Source organism: Macaca mulatta, chromosome 1, assembly GCF_049350105.2.
Source record: "Macaca mulatta isolate MMU2019108-1 chromosome 1, T2T-MMU8v2.0, whole genome shotgun sequence".
NCBI lineage: Eukaryota > Metazoa > Chordata > Mammalia > Primates > Cercopithecidae > Macaca > Macaca mulatta.
The window spans coordinates 5,510,516-5,535,802 of record NC_133406.1 but is presented as its reverse complement, the minus strand read 5'-3'; the positions used below and the strand labels follow the sequence as shown (position 1 = coordinate 5,535,802).

At 39.1% G+C, this 25,287-nt stretch overlaps 1 protein-coding gene and 1 pseudogene across 3 annotated transcripts in view; both read right to left on the bottom strand.

Annotated features, from left to right (window-relative positions):
* AKT3 (AKT serine/threonine kinase 3) overlaps positions 1-25,287 on the bottom strand; it is a 361,571-nt gene that overhangs the window by 108,458 nt on the left and 227,826 nt on the right. For all 3 annotated transcript variants that reach the window (XM_028845179.2, XM_028845182.2, NM_001266640.1), the window contains 2 exon segments: positions 10,533-10,598; positions 9,103-9,171 (listed from right to left, as the gene is read on the bottom strand). In XM_028845179.2, the coding sequence (XP_028701012.1) occupies positions 9,103-9,171; positions 10,533-10,598 (135 nt within the window).
* Positions 20,256-20,906, bottom strand: LOC114678692 (fatty acid-binding protein, brain pseudogene; annotated as a pseudogene).

Here is a 25,287-nt window from a genome sequence, read left to right as displayed (position 1 = left end):
TAATATACTAGATTATAAAGCTAATCATAAAGTATCAAAAATAATCAAATCATTCCCAAACATTCCTTAGAATGGTATTACACTGGAGACCGACATACTGTCGTCTCTTGACATAGGTAAACCCAGGACGGTTTTCTGTCTTTGGTACAAGAATACAGTCTTTTTTCTTTTCTTTTGAGACAGGGTTTCACTCTGTTGCCCACACTGGAGTGCAGTAACACAACCATGGCTCCCTATAACCCTGAGTTCCTGGGCTCAAGTGAACTTCCCACCTCAGCTTTCCTGATTAATTTACTAGGACTACAGGCACACATCACCATGCATGGCTAACTTTTTTTTTTTTTGACATGGGATCTCACTATGTTGGCCAGGCTGGTCTCAAACTCCTGGCCCCAAGCAATCCTCCTGTCTCAGCTGCCCAAAGCACCAGAATTACAGGCATGAGCCACCAGGCCTGGCCAGAATATAGTTTCTCTAAATGAACACCTGCAGTTACAATGCACTCAATGACATTTTATGAAAGCTTTGTATTTTAAAACACCAGAGTTTATATTCCATGAAGCTCTATGCATAGAAAGTAGGAAGTAACAAGGAGTAAAGCATAGCAAATTTATATCTCTCATCCTAAGGTCACTCTGTAAATATACTCATCGAGAAGAAGAGCAGAATAATCACATCATTTAAATCAACTTATCTATCTCAGCTATACCTTATTGAGCCCACTTCTTTGAATTCACATAAATTACATGCAACTATGATGAAATTCCATTGTACCAATACGACTGTAAGAAGTTAAGGTTGATTTTTCACAGCCAACAATTCTCTTACAATCCACTTCCATCAAGAAGTTTTAGTGCTCTAAATACAGTCATGCATCACTGAACAACTGGAATATGGCCTGAGAAATTTGCTGGTAGGCAATGATATGGTTTGGCTGTGTCCCCACCCAAATCTCATCTTGAACTGCAGTTTCCATAATCCCCATGTGTTGTGGGAGGGACCCAGTGGAAGGTAATTGAATCACAGGACTGGTTACCTCCATGCTGTTCTGCTGACAGTGAGTGAGTTCTGATGAAATCTGACGGTTTTATAAGGGGCTTTTCCACCTTTGCTTGGCACTTCTCTCTCCTGCTTCCATGTGAAGAAGGACATGTTGGCTTCCCCTTCCACCACGATTGTGGGTTTCCTAAGGCCTCTCCAGCCCTGCAGAACTGAGTCAATTAAACTTCTTTCCTTTATAAATTACCCAGTCTCGGGCAGTTCATAGCAGCATGAGAACAGAGAACAGACTAACACAGTATGTTGGTACCATGGAGAGTGTGGTGCTGCTGTAAAGATACCCAAATATGTAAAAGCGGCTTTCCAACCAGGTAACAGGCAAGGTTGGAACAGTCTGGAGGGCTCAAAAGAAGACAGAAAAATGTGAGAAAGTTTGGAACTTCCTAGAGACTTGCTGAATAGCTTTGACCAAAATGCTGACAGTGATATGGACAATGAAGTCCAGGCTGAGGTGGTCTCAGATGGAGACGAGGAACTTACTGGTAAGTGGAGTAAAGGTGACTCTTGCTATGCTTTACCAAAGAGAATGGTAGCATTTTGCCTCTGCCCTAGAGATCTGTGGAACTTTGAACTTGAAGGAAATGATTTGGGGTATCTGGCGGAAGAAATTTCTAAGTGGCAAAGCACTGAAGAGAATGCAGAGAAGTAAAGTTTGGAAAATTTGCAGCCTGACAATACAATAGAAAAGGAAAACCCATTTTGGGGGTCGAAATTCAAGCTCACTTAAATTTTGCATAAGTAACAATTTGCATAAGTAACAAGGAGCCAGATGTTAATCACCAAGACAAAGGGGAAAATGTCTTCAGGGCATTTCAGAGACCTTTGCAGCAGCCCCTCCCATCATAGGCTCAGAGGCATAGGAGGGAAAAATAGTTTTGTGGGCCAGGGCCAAGGCCCAAAAGTAGGGCCCCACTACTGCACTGTCCCATGTGCAGCCTTGGGACATGGTGCCCTGCATCCCAACTGCTTCAGTCCCAACTGTGGCTAAAAGAGGCCAATGTACAGCTCAGGCCATTGCTTCAGAGGGTGCAAGCCCCAAGCATTGGCAGCTTCCATGTGGTGTTGGTCCTGCTGGTGTGCAGAAGACAAGAATTAAGGTTTGGGAACCTCCACCTAGATTTCAGAGGATGTGTGGAAACAACTGGATGACCAGTCTGCTGCAGGGGCAAAGTCCTCATGGAGAACCTCTGCTAGGGCACTGCAGAAAGGAAATGTGGTGTTGGGGCCCCCACACAAAGTCCCCACTGGGGCACTGCCTAGTGGAGCTCTGAGAAGAGGGCCACTGTCCTCCAGACCCCAGAACGGTCATCTACTGACAGCTTGCACCATGCACCTGGAAAAGCCACAGACACTCAACACCAGCCCATGAAAGTAGCTGGGAGGAGGGCTGTACCCTGTGAAGCCACAGGAGTGGTGCTGCTCAAGGTCATAGGAGCCCACCTCCTGTATCAGCATGATCTGGATGTGAGACATGGAGTTAAAGGAGATTATTTTGGAATTTCAAGGTTTAATGACTGCCCTGTTGGATTTGACTTGCATGGGATCTGTAGCTCCTTTGTTCTGGCCAATTTCTCCCATCTGGAGTGGGTGTATTTACCCAATGCCTGTACCCCCATGGTATCTAGGAAGTAACTAACTTGCTTTTGACTTTACAGGCTCATAGTCAGAAGAGACTTGCCTTGTCTCAGATGAGACTTTGAACTTGGACTTCTGGGATATTGATGAAATGAATTAAGATTTTAAGGGGCTGTTGGAAAGGCATGATTGTGCTTTGAAATGTGAGGATATGAGATTTGGGAGGGGCCAGGAGCAGAATGATATAGTTTGGCTGTGTCCCCACTCAAATCTCATCTTGAATTGTAGCTCCCATAATCCCCATGTCATGGGAGGGCCCTCGCAGGAGGTAATGTAATCATGGGGGTGGTTACCACCACGCTATTTCTATGATAGTGAGCGAGTTCTCACAAGATCTGATGGTTTTATAAGGAGCTTTTCCCCCTTTGCTCAGCACTTCTTCCTGTCACCATGTGAAGGAGGACACGTTTGCTTCCCCTTCCGCCATGATTATAAGTTTCCTGAGGACTCCCCAGCCCTGCGGACCTTTGAGTCAATTAAACCTCTTTCCTTTATAAATTACCCAGTCTGGGGCAGATTTTTTTGTAGTGTGAGAACTAATACAGGCAATTTCATCATTGTGTGAACATCATAGAGTGATTTACACAAACCTAGATGACATAGCCTACTACACACCTGGGCTATATGGTATTATAGCCTATGGCTCCTAGGCTACAAACCTGTGCATGTTTGTCTTATGGGACGACCACTGTGCTATCCATCACTGACTGCAACATTGCTACGTGGCATGTGACTAATATTGACAAACACATAAAAATCACAAGCATAATCAAGAGCATGCTAAACCCCTAACTCAAATTATAATTCAAGGTAAACTTTCTAGAGCACAGACTAAAGCAGCTCATCTTAGGGCAAAAACTTGATATAAAAAGATTTGAGTGTGCTGCCATTTGGGTATTATGAACTTACCAGAGCTTGCTTACAAAAGGCCAATATTCTCAGGCTCAAGTCCTTAGATGCCACACAGATACTATCCCACTGGCTAAGTCGTGGTATTTGTGTGGATTGTGCTAGTGTGAAGTGTTTATGTGTGTTTATTGTTTCCCTTACTTTAATCCTCTCTATTTCAATCCTATTTCAAAAATATAACTACTATGTTTAATACTCTTTCTATAGCAACTAAGTTATCTGCATTTTTTTTTTTTTTTTTTTTTTTTGAGACAGAGTCTTGCTCTGTCACCCAGGCTGGAGTGATCTTGGCTTACTGTACCCTCCGCCTCCTGAGTTCAAGCAATTCTCCTACCTCAGCCTCCCAAGGAGCTGGGATTACAAGCACCCACCACCACACCCGGCTAATTTTTTGTATTTTTAGTAGAGATGGGGTTTCATCATGTTGGCCAGGCTGGTCTCGAACTCCTGACCACTCCTGACCACTCGAACTCCTGACCACTTTGGGAGGCCCACCTCAGCCTCCCAAAGTGCTGGGATTACAGGCGTAAGCCACCAGGCCTGGTCGTTTTCTGCATTTTTATAAGGCATCCCTGGGCAGAATAAATGGCAAGGTGAACCCAAAGCAAAACCAACATTAAAAAAGTTGCCACAAGGATAAACACATTAAGCATAGATTTCCTCCCCAGCCGTGATAAATCAAGAATTGAAATAATCCTACTATACTCCAAGAACTAAATAACTATTTTAAAATATATCTAATAATCTAAAAAAATAAAAAATTACGAGGTTAAATACACACAATTCTATTTCCTACTAAAGTTATTAAATATAGATAACTTTTTATTTTCTCTCTCTCTGTGTGTGTGTGTGTGTGTGTGTGTGTGTGTGTACCAACACTGTAATTACCTACGCATGTTAAAACTATATACCACATACAGGGAGGCTGAGGTGGGCACTTGAGGCCAGGAGTTCAAGACTAGCCTGGCCAACATGGCCAAACCCCGTTTCTACTAAAAATACAAAAATCAGCCAGGTGTGGTGGCACACACCTATAATCCCAGCTACCCAGGAGACTGAGGCACGGGGATCGCTTGAGCCCAGGAGGCAGAAGTTGCAGTGAGCCAAGATCGCACCACTGTACTCCAGACTGGATGATGGAGTGAGACCCTGGAGAATCAGTTCACTTGCTTCAAAATATTAAATAATATAGTACTTATCTACAGCCCAATCCAAAAGAGAAATTCTGAAGAAAAAAAAAAAGACATGCTAAACAAGAAAAATAATGTAGGAATACTAATGCTAAAGAAAATCATCTGGCTAATCTGAAAATCTGCTTTTAGTGTAAAATTTTTTCAATAATCATCAATTAATTCATCTCAAAAGTCTCTGGGTTTAGAAAAGAAGTGCAGATGCGAGGTAGCACCCTCTAGGAAGCTTTCCTTCATTCCATCAAAGTCCCACAATCTATCTATTATGATAGAAGTGATAATTATTTCACACTCAGTATTATTTTTGTACCCTATCTTTCTCCAGTAGATTATAAAGTCTTTCAGGGCAAGATCTATATTTAATTCAGATTTCTATGCCCTAGATATCTACCAGAGTGCCTTCCACAAAGACTTAATACATATGTATTTTATAAATACAAAGATATCCTCTCCTAAATTTACACTTTCAGCTTTTTTAACAAAACAAACTGTATACTACCTCACTTTCTATTTTTCTTCCTAATCCTCAGTAGTTCCTGTTGTACCACTTTTAGCTAACTTCTCTTATCCCTAATCCCTGAGGGAATGTTCATCCATTTGTTCACTTATTCATTCAAATAATCCAATGAATATTTGTCAAGCACCAACTATGTACAAGTAGTGAATAAGATGCTAGAGTTATACCGTGAACAAGCCTCTTAGGAAGTTAACACTTTGGTGGGAAAGATAGACAAGTAAATAGGTAATTGTAAAACAATGTGAAAATTGTTACTATAGACATGAATACATAATACTGTTTAAAAAATAGAGACACTTAAGAGTGTTTTTCCAAGTTTTTGTCTGCGGACTGTTTTATCTGTCTTATTGTTTCCCTTGGTCATCCATTCATCCCTCCGTTTGTCTGTCTACTTTCAACTATTAGATAATACATATATGTGGCATAAAACACAAAAGATACAGAAAAATACAAAAATGAAAAGTCTTCCTCCATCTTATCCCCAGCCACTCAGTTGATTTTCCCAAAGACAAGCACCAATATCCAGTGAATAATTTCAGAGATACTCGATGCATAGACAAACATATATACACATGTTCACGATCTAATTTTACTTTATTTTAACACAACAGAAGTATGCTTTTTACTCTGTCTGCACCTAGTTTTTTTTAACTTCTATAAATGCCCATATTGAGCTGTCTCATCATTGTTTTAGATGGATATAGAGATTCCACTGCATCAATGTAACTTTATTTAAGCAGACTCCTTACTGAATGCTCATTTAAAGTACTACAATGCTGCAATGAGTATACTTATTTATATATCATTCTGTGGTGCATCTGTATGTCTGCAGGACAAATTCTTAGAAATGAAATTGCTGAGTCCAAGTATAAGTGCATTTTAAAATTTTGATAGATACTGACATAGAGGTTTCATCAATTTCATTTCCACCTTCATAACTTAAATTATAATCTTTAAGGGAATGGCTGCCAAAACTGCATCCACAGTTCTGACTATTCACTCTCCATCATAGTTCCACATACATATTACTTTAAAAGTTAAGGAAAAACTTTTTCAAAACCAAATGTATAAGGTTAACATGTTCTTCGTAACTGCACTGTATCTGCTAAGGCTCCCAAATTCCAACCAAAAATCACTTTTCATTGTACCTTTTTGTTTCTACCAAGATCTAATTAATTGGTCATTAAGATGTAACAATATGGCCAGGTACGATGGCTCACGTCTGTAATCCCAGCCCTGTGAAAGGCTGAGGTGGGTGCATCATTTGAGGCCAACAGTTCAAGACCAGCCTAGGCAACATGGCAAAACTCTATCTCTACAAAAAAAAATACAGAAATTAGCCAAGCATGGTGATGTGTGCCTGTAGTCCCAGCTACACAGGAGGCTGTGATGGGAGGATTGCTTAAGCTTAGGAGGTGGAGGTTGCAGTGAGCAGAGATGGCACCACTGCAATCTAGTCTGAATGACAGAGAAAGACCCCATCTCAAAAAAAAAGATGTACCAATCCTACAGGTTCACAACATCCATTTTCTTCATATTTTCTCAGACATCTTACTGCAAGGGCCCAGTTCTGTATGCCTGGGTTATTATTATCTAATTATCTTGTCCTATCACCCACCAGTGATTCTCCCCATTCCATCCTCTCTGCCTGAAACAAGTTCTCGATTCAGTTCCCTGGGTGAAATCTCACTAAGCCTACCCTAAGTGCTAGATCATCCACAAAGCATTTTCTTTTATGACTTTATTAGAACTTAAGTCTTTCACTACATTCTAATTTGTAATACACTAAGGAAATTTACATACTCCTTCACAGCAAGGATAATATCTTAACACATTTTCATAAACCCATACTGCCTAGGCACTCAAAACGTGTTTACCAAATTAATGAATTAAGTTTTGGGTTTTGATTTTTTTTTTTTTTTTTTTTGAGACAAGGTATTGCTCTGTCACCCAGGCTGGAGTGCAGTGGCATGACCACGGCTCACTGCAGCCTTGACCTCCCAGGCTCAAGTGATCTTCCCGCCTCAGCTCCTGAGTAGCTGGGAGTACAGCAGCTGCGAGTGTACCACCATGTCCAGGTAATTTTTTAATTTTTTGTAGAGACAGGCTCCCACTAAGTTGCCCAGGCTGGTCTCAAACTCCTGAGCTCAAGTAATCCACCTGCCTCAGCCTCCCCAAGTGCTGGGATTACAAGTCTGAGCCACCATGCAAGCCCTGAGTGAATGAAGTTTTGCAACAAACAAATTCCTGCAAATCAGATAATTCTACAGGAAAAAAATTCCCTAAAGGATATTTAATTATTTATTTTGGAAAATAAGAATATTTTAACTTCATGAGACACAGACCTTATTTAACAACTAAATTTATTTCAGAAAGTCCACAATAAAAATATTTCCAGTTAGTCTTTCCAGTAAATTTACTTTTCCCTCACATTGACTGTGATCAAAACCAAGGAAAAGAAAGGAAAAGGAATAAAGGAATGAGTGAAATGTGCTAATAAAAATTATAAAATTTATCTCCAAAATTGTAAGATATTGTCAGTCTCTTAAATATAGTCATGGTAGACCGGGCGTGGTGGCTCACACCTGTAATCCCAGAACTTTGGGAGGCTGAGGCAGACGGATCACGAGGTCAGGAGATCAAGACCATCCTGGCTAACACAGTGAAACCCCATCTCTACCAAAAATACAAAAATTAGCGGGGCGTGGTGGTGCGCCCCTGTAGTCTCAGCTATTCAGGGGGCTGAGACAGGAGAATCGCTTGAACCCGGGAGGCAGAGGTGGTAGTAAGCTTAGATTGCGCTGCTGCACTCCAGCCTGGCAACAGAGCGAAACTCTGTCTCAAAAAAAAAAAAAGCCTGTAATCCCAGCACTTTGGGAGGCCGAGACGGGCGGATCACGAGGTCAGGAGATCGAGACCATCCTAGCTAACACGGTGAAACCCCGTCTCTACTAAAAAACACAAAAAATTAGCCGGGCGTGGCAGTGGGCGCCTGCAGTCCCAGCTACTCGGGAGGCTGAGGCAGGAGAATGACGTGAATCCGGGAGAAGGAGCTTGCAGTGAGCCAAGATCGCGCACTACACTGCAGCCTGGGCGACAGAGCGAGACTACGTCTCAAAAAAAAAAATATATATATATATATACACACACACAAACACACACACACACACACACACACACACACACACACACACACACAGAGCCTGGGCGACAGAGTGAGACTACGTCTCAAAAAAAAAAAAAAAATATATATATACACACACACACACACACACACACACACATATATATTTAAATATATATTTAAATATATATATTTTAAAATATATATAGTCATAGTACTCTAACTACTGTAAACAAGAAGAGAAAACTCAGCCATAATGTGCCCATGGACTATTGTTCCACTGAGTTTAGAATATGGGTAAAATAACTTTTCACAATGTTTGCAGCCTACTTGAAAAGAAACTTTGTAAAACATAATAAATCTCTATTTCTGGTTTTCAAAATCTAATAACATGATTTCAAAAATCATACTTCTGTTAAAACGTTTTACATTTAAAAACACAGGAAAAAGAATATGATTATGCTTTCCAACATATAAATGTAGTTATATAAAAACAATCATTACATCTCATCAGAAATAATTTCCTCCCATCCATTCAATAGTATTAAGAGCTACACAAATTCCTATCAAGAAATGGAGAACTACTATATTAAACTTGCATTTTAAGTAATGTTTTTAAAATAATGAAAACACTACCATGCAAATACTGGATTTACTTATTGACTCACCTCGCCCCCATTAACATATTCCATCACAAAACACAAACGGTCTTTTGTCTGGAAGGAATATTTCAAGGACTTGAAATAAAAAAAAAAGAAAAAATGTTATATTATAACCCTGTATTCTTATAATAATAATTGTACTAAAAGTAGAACACTTAGAAATAGTAAGCACGATTGATGAAAAGAATTGTTATTGTTTCTTAAGAGTTTATTTACTACTTAAAAGTGCTTAAGAGTTTATGAGAAACATAAAACAAATGTTTAGTTCACAATAGGTATTATTACAATAAAAATTAAAATTAAAATTTCAAGTAAAAGTAAACATAATTGCAACAAGCACTTCTCAATCTAATGTGCCATTGATTTGAAGCTGCGTTAGTACTCGAGGTGCTCATCCATGCAACCTCACAGCATGGCCAACAAATTGCGCTAGTTGAAGTTCCTTAGGAATCTAGCTACAGTTGTTATACTCAGGTTTCTAATACAATGACATCACTTTTTGCATATTGACTGCATAACAGAACCCAACCCAACAGAGTTGGTTTATATAATTTTGTAGGTTATATATAGGTTATTAAAAAATACCAAAAGGCTATCTTATTACACTAGACAATAAATACACCAAAAAAGGTAGCAAAGTAAGTCTAGGTATCTACTGACAGCTCTGAAAATGTCTATTTCAGATATTCCAAATAGTGCAAAGGGTTCCACTTTTGAAAGCCTAGCTATTATTTTTTAATCTCAATATAGTTCATTGGAACCAGGAAAATACAGAAACTTTACCAATTATCCCTATATTACAAGGAATCTAAGAACAGAACTAAAAAATCCAGTTTCTTTCAAAACAACTACATTGTAGGCATATCATATAATCACAGTTTATTCTTTGTCTCATGAAAAAAACATAGCATGGCTTATCCCCCCTCTAATGTATTTAGCATTCCCATATTTCTTAAAGTACTCTATCCCTCAAAGAAGTCTCATTTCTATAAAATATTTTCAATAAACATTTCTGCCTTTCATATTTGAAGAAATGCTTCTGATCATTAAAATATTTATCAGAAGCCAATAAAACAAACATAAAATCTTTACACTTAAGAAATTTTTAAAAATCTGTCATCTCCTCAATAGTCTCCTTAAAACGCCAGAGGTAATCTATTAATTCTATGGTTTGTTTTTGTTTTTAAAGGCAAGAGATTCGTGGGAGAAAAAAAATTCTCAAAAAAGTAATAAATGCATAATGGGAAGAATTATCAATGCATACATACTGTAAAAATCCATACATTCTAATAAGTTATAGGAAATTTGACTTACAGTCTTTCCACAAAGAAAATGGGATATCTAAATGAATAGTATTTTTCACAATTTAATTTCTAACACAAAATTCCTTAAATTTCAAATGTTATGATTATAACATCTGTCCTCTAGTCACTTACTGTTAAAAAGGGATGTCTAGTGTTCTTTAATACTCTGCTTTCAGTAAGAGTGTGTGCCACTTCATCCTACAAAAGAAAAAAAAGCAAACCTTCAATATATGTTTTGAGAGCACCGATAATAATAATTTCACTATTTCTCTAAAATTGTAAGCGGTTAAGCCCAGAGATTGAAAAGGATTTTAAAACACAGTGGCATGCTTCCTTTACCACTCAGCATTCTCTCCACCAAAATACAAAAAAACTCAAATTAATGATTTAATTAATATGGCTGTATAAGTTCATATAAATTCAATCATACTTAATCAAACTATATCAAGAATGTTATAAAAATCAGCCAGAAAATTATCAGGGAGAATTTATCAACTAATATTTCAGCATGAGGTAATTTAATATCTCCATGTTTGTAATACATTTTATTCAGGGGGATGAAAGGATATATTTCACAATAAATATAGAATCTAAAAGTCTCCTACTTTAAAGAAATTCGTTATTAGAACACAGAATACACAAGCAATATTTAGTTCTAAATTACACATTTTAGAAATAGAAAGGAACAGAGTATAAAAATATATACCTTTCTGCTTGTGGCTTTTTGCTTTTTTATTTTGTTTTTTAGAGACAAGTTCTTGCTCTGTTGCCCAGGATGGAGTACACTGGTACAATCATAGCTCACTCTAACCTTGAACTCCTGGACTCAAGCATTCCTTCTGCCTCAGCCTCCTGAGTAGCTGGGATTACAGATGTGAGGCGCCATGCCCAGCCTTATGCACTTCCTTATTTTTTTAGAGATAGGGTCTTGCTATGTTGCCCAGGCTGAGCTCAAATTCCTGAGGATCAAGCAATCCTCCAGCTTCAGACTCCCAAGTAGCTGAGACTACGGGATTTTTTTCCTTTGGTTGCAGGGGGGCGGGTGTTACACTTTTTTTTTTTAATTCCAATAGGTTTTTGGGAAACAGGTGGTGTTTGGTTATAGGAATAAGTTCTTTAGTGGTGATTTCTGAGATTTCGGTGCACCCATCACCTGAGAAGCATACACCATACCCAATGTGTAGTCTTTTATCCCTCACCCGGCTTCCATCCTTTCCCCCAACTCCCCGAAGTCCACTGTATCTTTCTTATGCTTTTTCGTCCTCATAGCTTAGCTCCAGAGAATACAAGTTTAATGTGCATCTTTTTTTTTTTTTTTTTGAGACGGAGTCTCACTCTGTCGCCCAGGCTGGAGTGCAGTGGCGGGATCTCGGCTCACTGCAAGCTCCGTCTCCCGGGTTTACGCCATTCTCCTGCCTCAGCCTCCCGAGTAGCTGGGACTACAGGCGCCCGCCACCTCGCCCGGCTAGTTTTTTTTAGTAGAGACAGGGTTTCACCGTGTTAGCCAGGATGGTCTCGATCTCCTGACCTCGTGATCCGCCCGTCTCGGCCTCCCAAAGTGTTGGGATTACAGGCTTCAGCCACTGCGCCCGGCCAATGTGCCTCTTTTTTTAAAAAAAAAAAAAAAAGAAAAAGAAAAAAAGGCTCACAATCCTCCTACTGTAGGTGATCATTTTAAAATGTAAGTATATTTCAAACCAAAAATAAACTAAGAATGTTTTCCCCAACTTTGGGCATAATCTCATATTGCTATCAAAAGCAAACTAGTGTTTTCTCCAACATATGGAGAACTGGAGTTAATGTTTCATATTTCAGAAGTAACACTATCTTAAAGAAGAAACGAAAGGAAGATAACTGCTGAAGCTAACAGAGCATCTCTGTTCTTCAATTTTGGCAAGATCTTAAAGCCCTTGCTGAATCAATTTCTTAACACTATCAGAAAATCAAAATTAGATATAAGAAAGACATGAAAAGCAAAACATCAGGACACTGCATTATATTTGTTATCGTTATAAAAATATTTGACCTTAAACTCAAAAGATAGTAACTACATTAATCAAAGAAGCTAAGATCCTACAACCATTCCAGGAAGGTCACATCAATTGTGTCTGAACAGAAAGTATAATTAACAACAAGTGAAGGAAAGTATAAACATGAAATCATCTCAGTCTTAGTTGTTTTATAGGAGTCAGTTTTAAGTGCTCAATTTGAAAGCCACTGTCATATCTTACTATAGTTCGTAAGTTAATTAGAGTAGCAAACATTGCAAAACAAAATAAATCAGAAGCAGAAATGACACGAGAACTTACTGATTTCCAAATATACTGTGCCTAACATGATGGTAAGCATACAGCAGATACTTAATACATGTCTATTGAACTGAATTGTGTATCATAGGAAAGAATTCCAAGATGTCAAGTGTGCAAGAGTTCATTCATCCATTCATCCGTCCAGCCATCCAGCCACCCACCCAACTCCTTCAACACATGTGCAACGAGTATCTTCTGGGTATTCATCTGCATATCAGAGACAGGACACTGAAAAAACAGACAAAATTCGCTGCTCTCATGGAGCTTCAATTCTACCTACATGGTGATCAGTGTTAACGGGAAAAACCAGAGAAGGGGATACTACTGTCAGTGAGCATCACAGAGGGAGTATGAAATACATGATTAAGCATTATACAAGTGGCTATTTTGTGATATACTGAACCAAGTCCATTCACTTAAAAAAAAACAACTGCTGATGTGCACTCACTAATTGCTAAGAAAAGTGCTGGTATAAAGTAACTTAATAAAAAGATAAGATTCCATTGCTCATGGAGTTCACAGGCTAGTGGAAAACACAAACAAGTAAATTATCCAACTTAAACAATTACTCCTTCTGATAAGTGGTATTAAGGAAAAAGTGGAGGTTATCCACTATTGTCAATGGGGCTGTAAGGGAAAACCAATGCTATTGGAAGAGTGTAAGTTGGGTATTGTGATGGTGTGGGACATGGAGAAAGTGATGGGGTGTGGGTGACATGTTTGTAAAAGTCTATTCATGTTCTTCTAAGAAGGATCAATTAGGAAAGTATTACAGTACCCCAAGAGAGAAGTGAGGATGGCTTGGACTACTATGGTGGCAGCAGGAACAAGAAAAAGGGGATAGTTTTGAGATATCAAGTTAACAGTAATAATATAAAAGTTATATGCCTCCAACATGAGAGTAAATCATAGAAATTTGTATAGGCAGTTCAGAAAGAAATTCAGAAGATAACATTTACATGTTATGGTTTAAGATGTTAAGTAATCTGGGTCAATAAATTAGGAAAAGACTAAGGAAAAGTATGTATGAAATTTATTTGGAAGTAGAAAAGATATTCTAGTGCCTTGAAAAATGTCAGTGAGGTATTACATTCTATTTTGTTAAAACAGCCTTATCACACATAATAGTTATTTCTCTAAATCACTTAGTAAGTTTCATAAGGGAAGACTTTTTTACCCCCTAAATTTGTAATCTGACCACATGCAAGGAACCACGTAAAGACGTATGGAGGCAAAAGCAAAAACAGTATTTCTTTGTTATGAGAATGGAACTGGAATGAACACCATGTACATATCAAAATGTATTTTGTAACATATTTTACAGCTGATCAGATTAGAATTTCTTCCCATTAATGCACATTTAATGGTACTGTATTTCACATACTAATTAGTTGCTGCTATGAAGATAAGGTATGCGCAAGCTAAAAAGTAAACACAGATGCCAATAATTTTTAATTACAGTTAAAAGCAACATGTCAAAACAAAAAGTTAAAAATAATAGTAGTAAAACAGTGACTAAAACAATGTGATGCCTTTCAAAAAATCCATTTGTTGATCATAATTATAAAGAGTTCTAGCAATGCTTGGGTATACAATTTTTTTTTTCATGGAAAAGCTTTTGAAATACAAATTTACATATATTATCCATGATAAAATACTATATAACGAACTTTTAAATCTAATTTCTTTCATGGAAAGAAGCATTAGGGGAAATGGGATTTTATTTCTTGAGGCAGAGGAATAGTCTTCCTTTTAATATTTATTTTCCCGATCCTCTCCAATTTATCATTCACCCTCTACTACACATGATCTAAAGTTCTCCTTTCATTTGACCCTCTCAATGTTTTGTGGTAGTTAGGTTATTTGAGGGAATGAGGTATAGGAGATGGCAAAGAGGAGGAGAAAAAGAAAATTTCTACTCTTAATTATCAAGAACACCATGAGTGTCATCTCCTTTAATCCCTGCACCAACTGATTCCACATCTAAGTTCAACATTAAAGGTCATTTCTACTGCAAAAAACTGCCTCCCATCTTCAAACAACCTACTATCTACTTCACTAGGTACTCTGCTCACATTATTTTCTCCCAAATTGACCACAAATCTAGTTGAAATCAAGACACATTCTGTCTAAACCATTTCCTTCATCCACCCAGAGCTATACTTGAGACCTAGAGGAAGACAGGAATCAGGTGGGAGAAACAGGAGGAAGAGGGTAGAGAAGTGTTACTTTGGCACATATTTTTTGATACATAATAGTTGTATACATTTCGGAGTTGTTTTATGTTGTTTTGACACATTTCACATGTGTAATGACCAAATCAGGGTAATGGGGATATTCATCACCTCAAACCTTTAACTTTTCTTTATGCTGGAGACATTCAAATTCTTCTCTTCCAGCTATTTTTAAATACACCGTAGATGGTTGTTAACTATAGTCACCCTACTGAACTATCTAACACTAGGTCTTATTAGAACTGTACTTCTGTACCTATTAATCAACTTCATCTCCCCATCCCTCTGCCATTCCCAGCCTCTAGGAACAACCAATCTACTGTCTACCTTGATGCAATCCCATTTTTTAGCTCCCACATAAGAACAAGAATGTGCAATACTTGTCTTTCTGTGCCTGGCTTATTTAACATAATGGGTTCCATTTCCATCAATGTTGCTGCAAGTGACACGATTACATTCTTTTTATGGCTAAATAATATTCCACTCTGTATGTTTATCACATTTATCCTTTCAGTCACTGATGGGCACTTAGGTTGATCACATATTTTGGCTGTTGTGAACAGTGCTGCAATAAACCTAAGCGTGTAGATGTCTCCTCGATATCATGATTTTGTTTTGGATATATATATGGTAGTTCTATTTTTAGTTTTTGAGGAACTTTCATATAGTTTTCTACAGCTGCTATACTGATTTACATTTCCACCAACAGCATAGGAGAGTTCATTTTAGCATCCGTGATTTTTTGGTTTTTTTGGATAAAAGTCATTGTAACTGGGGTGAGATGATGATATGCTCAGGTCCCCACCCAAGTCTCGTCTTGAATTGTAATCCTCATAATCCCTAAATGTTGAGGGAGAGACCTTCTGGGAGGTGACTGGATCAGGGGGGCAGTGTCCCCCAGGCTGTTCTTGTGACAGTGAGTGAATTCTCAGGAGATCTGATGGTGTTGTAAGTGTCTGACAGTTTCTCCTTCACGCACTCGCTCTTTCTTCGCCTGACACCACGTAAGACATGCCTCTTCCCCCTTCCACCATGACTGTACGTTTCCTGAGGCCTCCCCGGCCATGCAGAACTGTGAGTCAATTAAACCTCTTTTCTATATAAACTACCCAGTCTTGGGCAGTTCTTTATAGCAGTGTGAGAATGAACTAATACAGATGATATCACATTGTGGTTTTGATTTGCATTTCCCTGATGATATGACACACTTTTACAAATTAAACTACAATGATTACCAGTGATTATTATTTACTTTTCCACTGTCTCAACAAGCCATATGTTAGCAACCTATACTTTTTTTTCCCCACCAGAGGAGAGATGTCACACTTATCAAGCTCTAAATTTTGGATTCTAACTTTTGTTTCTTGAAAACTTGAGTACTGGCCCAGATAATGACTTCTAATACTTCTTCCATTCACCAACTGTCAGACTGTTTTCTGTTCCTTGATTTCTATTCCTTTTTTCGAAGACTTCTCACCTTGATGGAGAAGATGAAAGCACCACTGTTCTTTGTTAACTACAAACATTATTACACCTTTCTCGAGCATTGTGTTTGATACTTTGTTCTTGATGCTCCTGTTCCAAATATTCCTTAGACGGAGGGCTACATGAACTCCTTTGACTTCCATCATGATATAATCACTTTGGACTCCAGTCTTTCTTCTGACTCTCTCATTCACAGTATTGGGACAAGTTCACCTCTACCCTCTTAACTCTGTAGTTCACATCTAAAGATAAATTTACACAAACATATTGACTAACACTATTAGAATCTCCCACCAATCTCAGTTGAATCTTCTGAGGCCTCTTTCATCCACTGCTACTTAGGTCATTTTTCATTTTCTCAGGATGGCTGTTTCAAATATTTCCCAGGCCTTCTCCCTTGCCTGGTATGTATACTTAAATGTACACACTAACCCTTACCTAGTCAAGCTACTAAGCTAAGACTAGAACCCAGGTCTGTGCTGACTTCCAAGCACAGAAGCTTTTCATTTATTTGTCTCTCTTTATCTCAACCTCACTCGTTCCCACTTTCAAAATGCGATCTTACTTCTTACTGAGAAGAGAAGCCATAAACATAACATTTAACACATTTGATCCCTCCTTCCTCCTGAAAACAGGTTCTTCTCTTGGGTCCCAGGACATCCTAATCTCTTCATTTTCCTCCTCTTCAGTGACTGTCTTTCCTCAGTCTCAACTGCTGTGTCCTTTGCTCTGAAACCCTTATTCTGTAAGCATCTCCAGGGCTCAGTCCTCAGAATTCTCTTCACTGGGTACACTCTTCCTCTGGTGAACTCATTCAGACTATGGCTCTAATACAGGATATATGCTGACAGACTACCAAATTTATACCTCAAATTTAGACTTCTTTCCTAAACTCAAGAAATGCCTATTTGGCATGGATGTATAATCAATGACATAAACTGGAGTATCTAACGAAAACAGCAAATCTGACATGTCTAAAACCTAATTCCAAATCTCCCTTCAAAAAGTTTCTTCTGCAATCAACTTCATTGCAGTGAATGGCAACACCGTGCTTTCAGTTGCTTAGACCAAACGTCTTAACAAAGATCTCCAACTCCTTTTTTCTTCCACCCATACTCTACATTCAATCTGTCAGGCAATCCTGTTGGTTCTTCATCAAAATACACCCAAGATCTCATTATCATCACTACCTCCACTGCTACTACCCTAGTACAAGCCACTATCATCAATTATCTAGATTACTGCTGTAATTCGCAAACTATCTGCTTCCAATCCACAGTCTATTGTCAACACTGCAGCCAAAATGATACTGAAAACTAGGTTGTGTAACTACACAGCATAAAAATTTCCAAAGGCTTCCCACTTGATTTACAGTAAAACCCAATATCCTTACAAACAATCCTATACCATTCTTGTTCCACACCATGCTAGACTCCTAGCTATTCAAAGAATATGTTAGAATGTGCTAAGTAAGCTCCCTTCCTCAGGGCCTTCTCAATTGCTATTTCCCCCTGCTGGAACATTCTTCCTTCAAAATATCTAAAGGACTTGCTTCCTGATCTCCTTCAAAAGCTTGCTGAAATTTCACCTTTCACTGAGCCCTTCCATAATCATTCTATTTAAAACTGCATTAAGTCCCAAAAATCACTACCATCATTATTCCTTATTTCCCTACTCCAGTTTTCTCTGTAGTGTGGATTAGTTTCTTACATACTCTATGGTTTATTTATTTATCACGTGTATTATTTATTCTCTAATTCCTGACTTGAATATAATTTCCCACAGGAGAGGAGTTTGTCAGTTGTATTCTTTCAAATGGTCCCAGTGCCTAGAGCAGTACCTAGCAAATAACTAGGTGTTCGACATATATTTATTGAAATAATGAGTGAATGAACTAGTAAATAATGAATGATCTTGTTACATGCTGCTGAAGAAAAGAAGCTACACGAACTGCATGAAATAATTCTAGAACATAAATCAATGAAATCATACTCCCAATAGAACAATGACAGTTGATGAAGGTATAGCAGATCAAACCATTATCTGCTTCTTACAATAAACTACAATCATTGATGCAATGTTTAATATGCAGGTTCAAAAGATTATGAAAGAAGAGAACAAAGTAACTGGCTGATCACGTTAAGAGATTTTGGTTAAGATTCACCAGTAAGAACTTAAGAGTCCAAGGAAAAAGAGATGCCAGTAATCAAGCAAACGCATTGGGCTGTTATTTTAATGGCAGAAAAAGGGTAACACATCAGGTCTGGGTTGCCCAAACTCTACATATTCCCAGAAAAGTCAGTCTTCAGAATTGGCCCTTGGCCAACTCCTGGGAAATGAATTCTGAGCCTCTGAAATATTCTGCCTGGTCAGCGTATTTTTGTATGCTGGAGTTCTTGGGCCACATGGTACCAGTTTGACTAGATAGTTTATGCTAACAACAGGATGCATGTTTAACACTTCGTGCCTGATTTTGCTCTGAGAGGTTGGAATCTGAGCATCTCAGGGCAGTCATGCAGCTACTGCTTGCCTATGTGACTGACTTCCAATAAAAACCCTGGACACCAAGGCTCAGGTAAGCTTCTTTAGTTGACAACACTTCACAGCTGGGAGAAGTAAGTGCATCTGTGATAGTTAATTTTATGTGTCAACTTGACTGGATTAAGGAATACCTAGAGAACTGGTAAAGCATTACTAATAGATGTGCCTGTGTTTCCAGAGGAGACTGGAATGTGAATTGATGGACTGAGTGAGGAATATTCACCCACAATGTTAGCAGACAACATCCAATCAACTAGGGACCCAAATAGGGACTAAAAAAGCAAAGAAAAGGTGCTCTCCTGGAACTGGACACTCTTCTTCTCCTGTCCTTGGACACCAGAACTCTAGGCTCTCTGACATTTGGACTCCAGGATTTATACCAGCAACTCCATAGTTTCCCACCAAAACCCAGGTTCCCAGCCTCAGAGTAAGAATTACACTATCAGCTTCCCAGGTTCTGAGGTTTTGGAACTTGGACTGAGATACGTTACCAGCATCCCAAGGTCTCCAGCTTCCAGATGGCCTGTCTGGGGAATTTTCAGCCTCCATGATCACATAAGCCAATTTCTCAGTGAATCCTCTCTCATATATGTATATGTATCTGATTGGGTCTCTCTGGAGACCCTTGACTTCACCACATCATCCATGTGACTCCACTGGAAGAAGATACCTTAAAGCTTGCACTTGGTTTCTCCAGGATTTTGCTCCATGTGGTTTTCCGTTTGCTGATTTTAATCTGTACCTTTTCACTATCATAAATAATAACCATGAGTCTTTTCTGAGTCTTGTGAGTCATGACTCACTGAGCCTGAGAGTGGTCTTAGGGACAGCTGACACAGTTGGCATCATAAGTAGGACTCATTAAAGCATGGCAAAAACATTGTTTCGAAAAAGGAAGAATGACAGGGCAGACAATGATAAACTGTGATGCCTAAATGGGTATACAGTCACCAATGGCATGAGACGGCAGCTGCACTGTGCTAAGTTACTACATATAGAAGTTGTCAATGGAATTTAGAAATGACACACCAAAATCTCAAGGACTTAGATCACTGGATACACAAAGAAATGCAAAATGATGAGAAACAAGCTAAATACACAATCCACTGGTAACCTGTATTTTTTTCCCCACATGTAAGATTTTTATTCCAATTTGATTTGCATTTCAAAGGAAATTATAAAATGTATCCACTTTTTTTTAAAGACAAAAATTTAATTATAAAACATGATAAACTTCCAGGTTAAAATTAGGCTGCTTGGAATAAGAAACTCTTAAATCACCATTTTCCACCTCCACACCAAGAATAACCATCTAATCAACCATACTGTAACAGCAAGAGAGCACTGAGACTTGAGTAAATAGGAAAACTAAAGAGCTCTTCCAGCCCCAGACCATGAACATTTTTATGCCTTCTTATAGTGAACGGCAACCACATCATCACCAAAAGTTAAGTCATAACCATTTCACCATACTTAACTTCTCTTATAAAATATGTTTCTTTGTCATCCCATTTCTGTATGTGAATGAGTTTGTCTCTATCCAGACTAACAAACTTGCAGTTTCTGTCATCTGTAGTGGTTTTATCAAACTCTTCTCCCAGATGGAAACTAACTTCTGTGTTCTTGAACATACTTCGAATCCTGATCACCACCTTTTGTCTCCTTCTTGACTGATAATTACTGTTGGTTTGTTCACATTTCCCACCTGCCTAGTGACAAAGCCCATGCCTAGAGCCTTCTTCATGTACTCATCAAAGTTCTGTCGGCCAGCTTCCAAGTATTACAGAAAGCCTCCTCCATCCTTGCCCTTTCCCCACTTTAGAGACAGAAGTGAGGAGCTTCTGGTCTTATTGCCACTGCAGTCTGTTTTTTTTTTTTTCTTTGAGAGGGAGTCTCGCTCTGTCTCCCAGGCTGGAGTGCAGTGGCATGATCTCGGATCACTGCAACCTCTCCCTCCCGGGTTCCAGTGATTCTCCTGCCTCAGCCCCTCAAGTAGCTGGGATTACAGGCGCACGCCACCAAGCCAAGCTAGTTTTCTGTATTTTTAGTAGAGACAGAGTTTCACCATGTTGGCCAGGCTGGTCTCAAACTCCTGGACTTGAGTGATCCACCCGTCTTGGCCTCCCAATGTGCTGGGATTACAAATGTGAGCCACTGCGCCTGGCCCAGTGTACCATATTTTAAAACAGCTAAAATGAAAGTAAAAGAGAGTGTTAAGGAAATCCTGATGCTCAAAAAGCTCAGATTTTGGTTAAGCTGAGTTATGACTGTTAGCCTCCAGGATACAACCCAGTGGAAAATTATGCTGGAAAAAAAAACAGACAGCATTTCTATGGCCTTTGACTACCAGGAACATTGTCCAAATGGTGGGTGACAAAACCATGATACTACTGGAAGCAGGGATTATGTGTGAAGGAGCTATCTCGCCTTGTGAATTGGTATTCATCGGGTTCCTGAAAAACAATTAAGAAAATAGATAGTGAGAGTGACTAACTTGGAAGCAGTATCTTTGATTCTGAATGTTGCAGAATGAAGAAGTCTACTTGGGATTGATGCAGGAACCACAACTTACTACTGAACAATCATAGATGGTTGTACACGATCCAAACACACAACAGATTGTTCCTAAAGGGACAGCTAGTCGGGTGGACTGGGTAAAAGCCATTGTAAAATTTGTTTATCCTGAAAAGGGAAATGGTCCTTCCCCTCCTTTAAATGCCAAGTGGCACTCCATACATGACATAGCTGATAAGCTGCATACGCAAACCATGCTGGATTAACTTCATGGTCATCAAGATGTTTGTTCATCCTTAATATGCCCTTTAGATCATGGTAAATACTGTGACTAAAAGGGCCCCTCTATGACGGCATCTGATATAACTGCTGCAAAATCTATCAATGATCCAAGAAATGTGTTGGATTTGTTGTCTCAGCTTCTTACTATGGGTCTTACAGATGCTAAGAAAATAAGACTGAATCACAAGTGAATGGGTAAAGACAAAACAGACAGTCAAGGAAGTCCCAAGCAGGATGAAATTTTAAACGGTTACTAAGAGATGGGATGAATAAAATGGACACTGATGTTAACACAAAGGTCTTAATGCTGCATTATCAGAAGTTAGGCTTACCAATGGGAGCTCCTCTTAGTCCCCCAACACTGAAGGGCCCTAAACAAACACACTCTATGTACCCTAATTTCAAGCAATGCACCAAGCTGGGAGGCAAAAATGACAATGAAGAACCTCAGTTCAAATCATCAGAGGTGATGGGCTACCAAATTAATCAGGATGAGGACTGACACAGAACCAGGGTTTTTTTTTTTAAAGTAATCTCCAAGTAGGAACTGAAGGCCATAAGCACACCTGTAGGTACAATAGAAGGTAAAAAGGAAAGCTTCCAGGGGTTCCTGACACAAAATTCAGTGCCTCTGATTCCAAAACCTATTGGTAAAGTCCTAGCAGGGGCAATAATTAGAAAGACAGGATATGAAGATGAAATGGTTGACAGGATTAAATTAAAATTTGGATGAAAATTAGTATGTTTGAATGAATCATGTGAAGTACTTGCATCCACATTACCTGAGTATGTTTTGGGGAAGGATATTATTCTGACCAGGGAAAGCTTCAGCTACTATACTGCAGAAAGCTTGCTAGTTTTCCCTTCAGTCAGAACATGCTAAATGAGAATCTATGGAACTTCCCCAGCTCACATAGGTTGTTAATTTGAAACAGTATCATGGTTGACCAAAAGAGATTTAGCACATTAATTAACAACACGTTCAACACTGGAGTGCTATTACCAACAAATTCTCTGTGTCGTGCATGAAAAAGGTGAATGGCTCATGAAAACTCACAGCAGATAATCAAGACTTGAATAATGTAGTGTCATCTACAGCATCAGCAGTCTCTGACATGGTTTCAGAAGTTCTCAAAATAAAACAACCTAAAAGAGACATACTCAGCCAGACATAGTGGCTCACACCTGTAATCCCAGCACTTTGGGAGGCCAAGGCAGGAGGATCACTTGAGTCCAGGAGTTCGAGACTAGCCTGGGTAACAAAGTGAGACCCTGTTTAAATTTAAAAAAAAGAGAGAGAGAGAGAGAGACTGATTGTTGTGCCAATACTTTTTCTTGGTCCCAATCTCAGGAAAAAACCAACTGCACTTTGCCTTCAAGTGGGAATGATCCCAATTTACACTTACGGCACTGCTACAGGTTTATCTGCATTCATCAGCTTACTATTATAATTTGTTTTGAAGGGATTTTGACTTGATACAGGTCCAGAATACAATAATATACTACAGTGATGACATGATGACAGTACCGGAAACCTAAGAACAAGCTAGGGCTGACCTGAAAATAGTGGTGGCTCACAGGAATACCACAGGCTAGAGGATAAATCCAGCAAATACCCCAGGGTCTACCAAACTGAAATTCTTACGAATAACCTGGGCAGGAACCACCCATAACATTCTACAGGCAACTAAAATTAAATAGCTGTTATTACATAACCATGAAAGTAAGCAAGAAGCATCCACTGCACCTGGTTTGTTTGAGTTTTGCAGAAGAAAAATTCTGTATCTGGGGACTAGTGCTAAATTCAATCCGTAAAACTACCTGAAAGGACACACATGAATGGAGACCTAAACAACAGCAGGCTATTATCTAAGTTGCAGTGGATCAATTAATGCCTTTGGGTCCTTATGATACACACTCAGATATGATTTTAGAAGTATCTGCAACTCATACTTAAACAGACTGGAGCTTATGGCAAAAAGCTCATGAATGCTGTCCAGCAGCAACCACTGGGATCGTGGGCCAGACAAGAAAGTATAGAACACATCATTAGAGAGATGATAAAAGAGAACACATCATTAGAGAGACGATGCTACTGGGCATTAACTGAAACTGTCTTTATGACTAAAGGATATAACATAATCTTAAAACTTAAAATACCCATGTCTTGGGTAATGTCAGAGAAACACTCTAACGAGTACCTATAACAAAATGAAAATGGCTTAACAGGAATGTGCTAAGGAATGCAAGAAGATACTTACCATATTTGATAGAAGAAAACCTTTTTTTTTTTTTTTTAAAGACAGGGTCTCACTTTGTATCACCCACTCTGAATACAGTGGGGGCAATCACAACTCACTGCAGTCTTGACCTCCCAGGCTCAAGCAATCTCACATCTCAGCCAACTGAGTAGCTAGTATTACCAGGTGCATGCCACCACACCTGGATAATTTGTATTTTTTGTAGAGATGAGGGTCTCACTATGTTGCCCAGGCTGAGTCTGAACTCCTAGACTCAAGCGATTCTCCTGCCTTGGCCTCCCAAAGTGCTGAGATTATAGCCATGAGTCATCACACTTGGCCTCCTCTTTTCTTCTAGACCAACTTTGGAACCATCTGTGAAGCTACCAGATCCTATTGCCACATCCTACTTTTCAAATGTTAGTGTCTCACAAAGAGCTCTCACTGACCACCAAAAAGTGGTTTGTTTTACAGATGATGGCAGTTCAAAGGTGATCAGCCAACATCCTGTTTGGAAGGCTGTCACACTATGACTGACTGGTGTGAAACTGATCGAAGAACAAATCAGCTCAAAGGGCTCAGTTGTACACTGTTTTCCTTGCAATGATGGAAGAACTAAACAAACATAACCCTGATGTGTGGATGTACACCCATGAATGGGCTGTGGCCATTTGCCTGGCCATATGGTCAGGCTGATAGGCAGTGAAAAACTAGACTATTAAATGCATGTGCCAGGCATGGTGGCTCATGCCTGTAATCCCAGCACTTTGGGAGGCTGAGGCAGGTGGATCACCTGAGGTCAGGAGTTTGAGACCAGCCTGACCAACATGGTGAAACCCCGTCTCTACTAAACACAAAAAGTTAGCCAGGTGTGGTGAATGCCTGTAATCTCAGCTACTTGGGAGGCTGAGGCAGGAGAATCTCTTGAACCTGGGAGGCGGAGGTCGCAGTGAGCTGAGTTTGTGTCACTGCATTCCAGCCTGGGCAACAAGAGCGAAACCCCATCTCAAAATAGATAAATAAATAAAATAAATAATAAATGGATGGATTATTAATAGGAGAATCTCTTGAACCTGGGAGGTGGAGGTTGCAGTGAGCTGAGTTTGCGTCACTGCATTCCAGCCTGGGCAACAAGAGCGAAACCCCATCTCAAAATAGATAAATAAATAAAATAAATAATAAATGGATGGATTACTAATGAGGCATGGCTCTATGAGAAGCATTATGGGAATTTAAGGAGTGAATTAAAGTAGGACATGCTGATGGTCATCAAAACAACTTC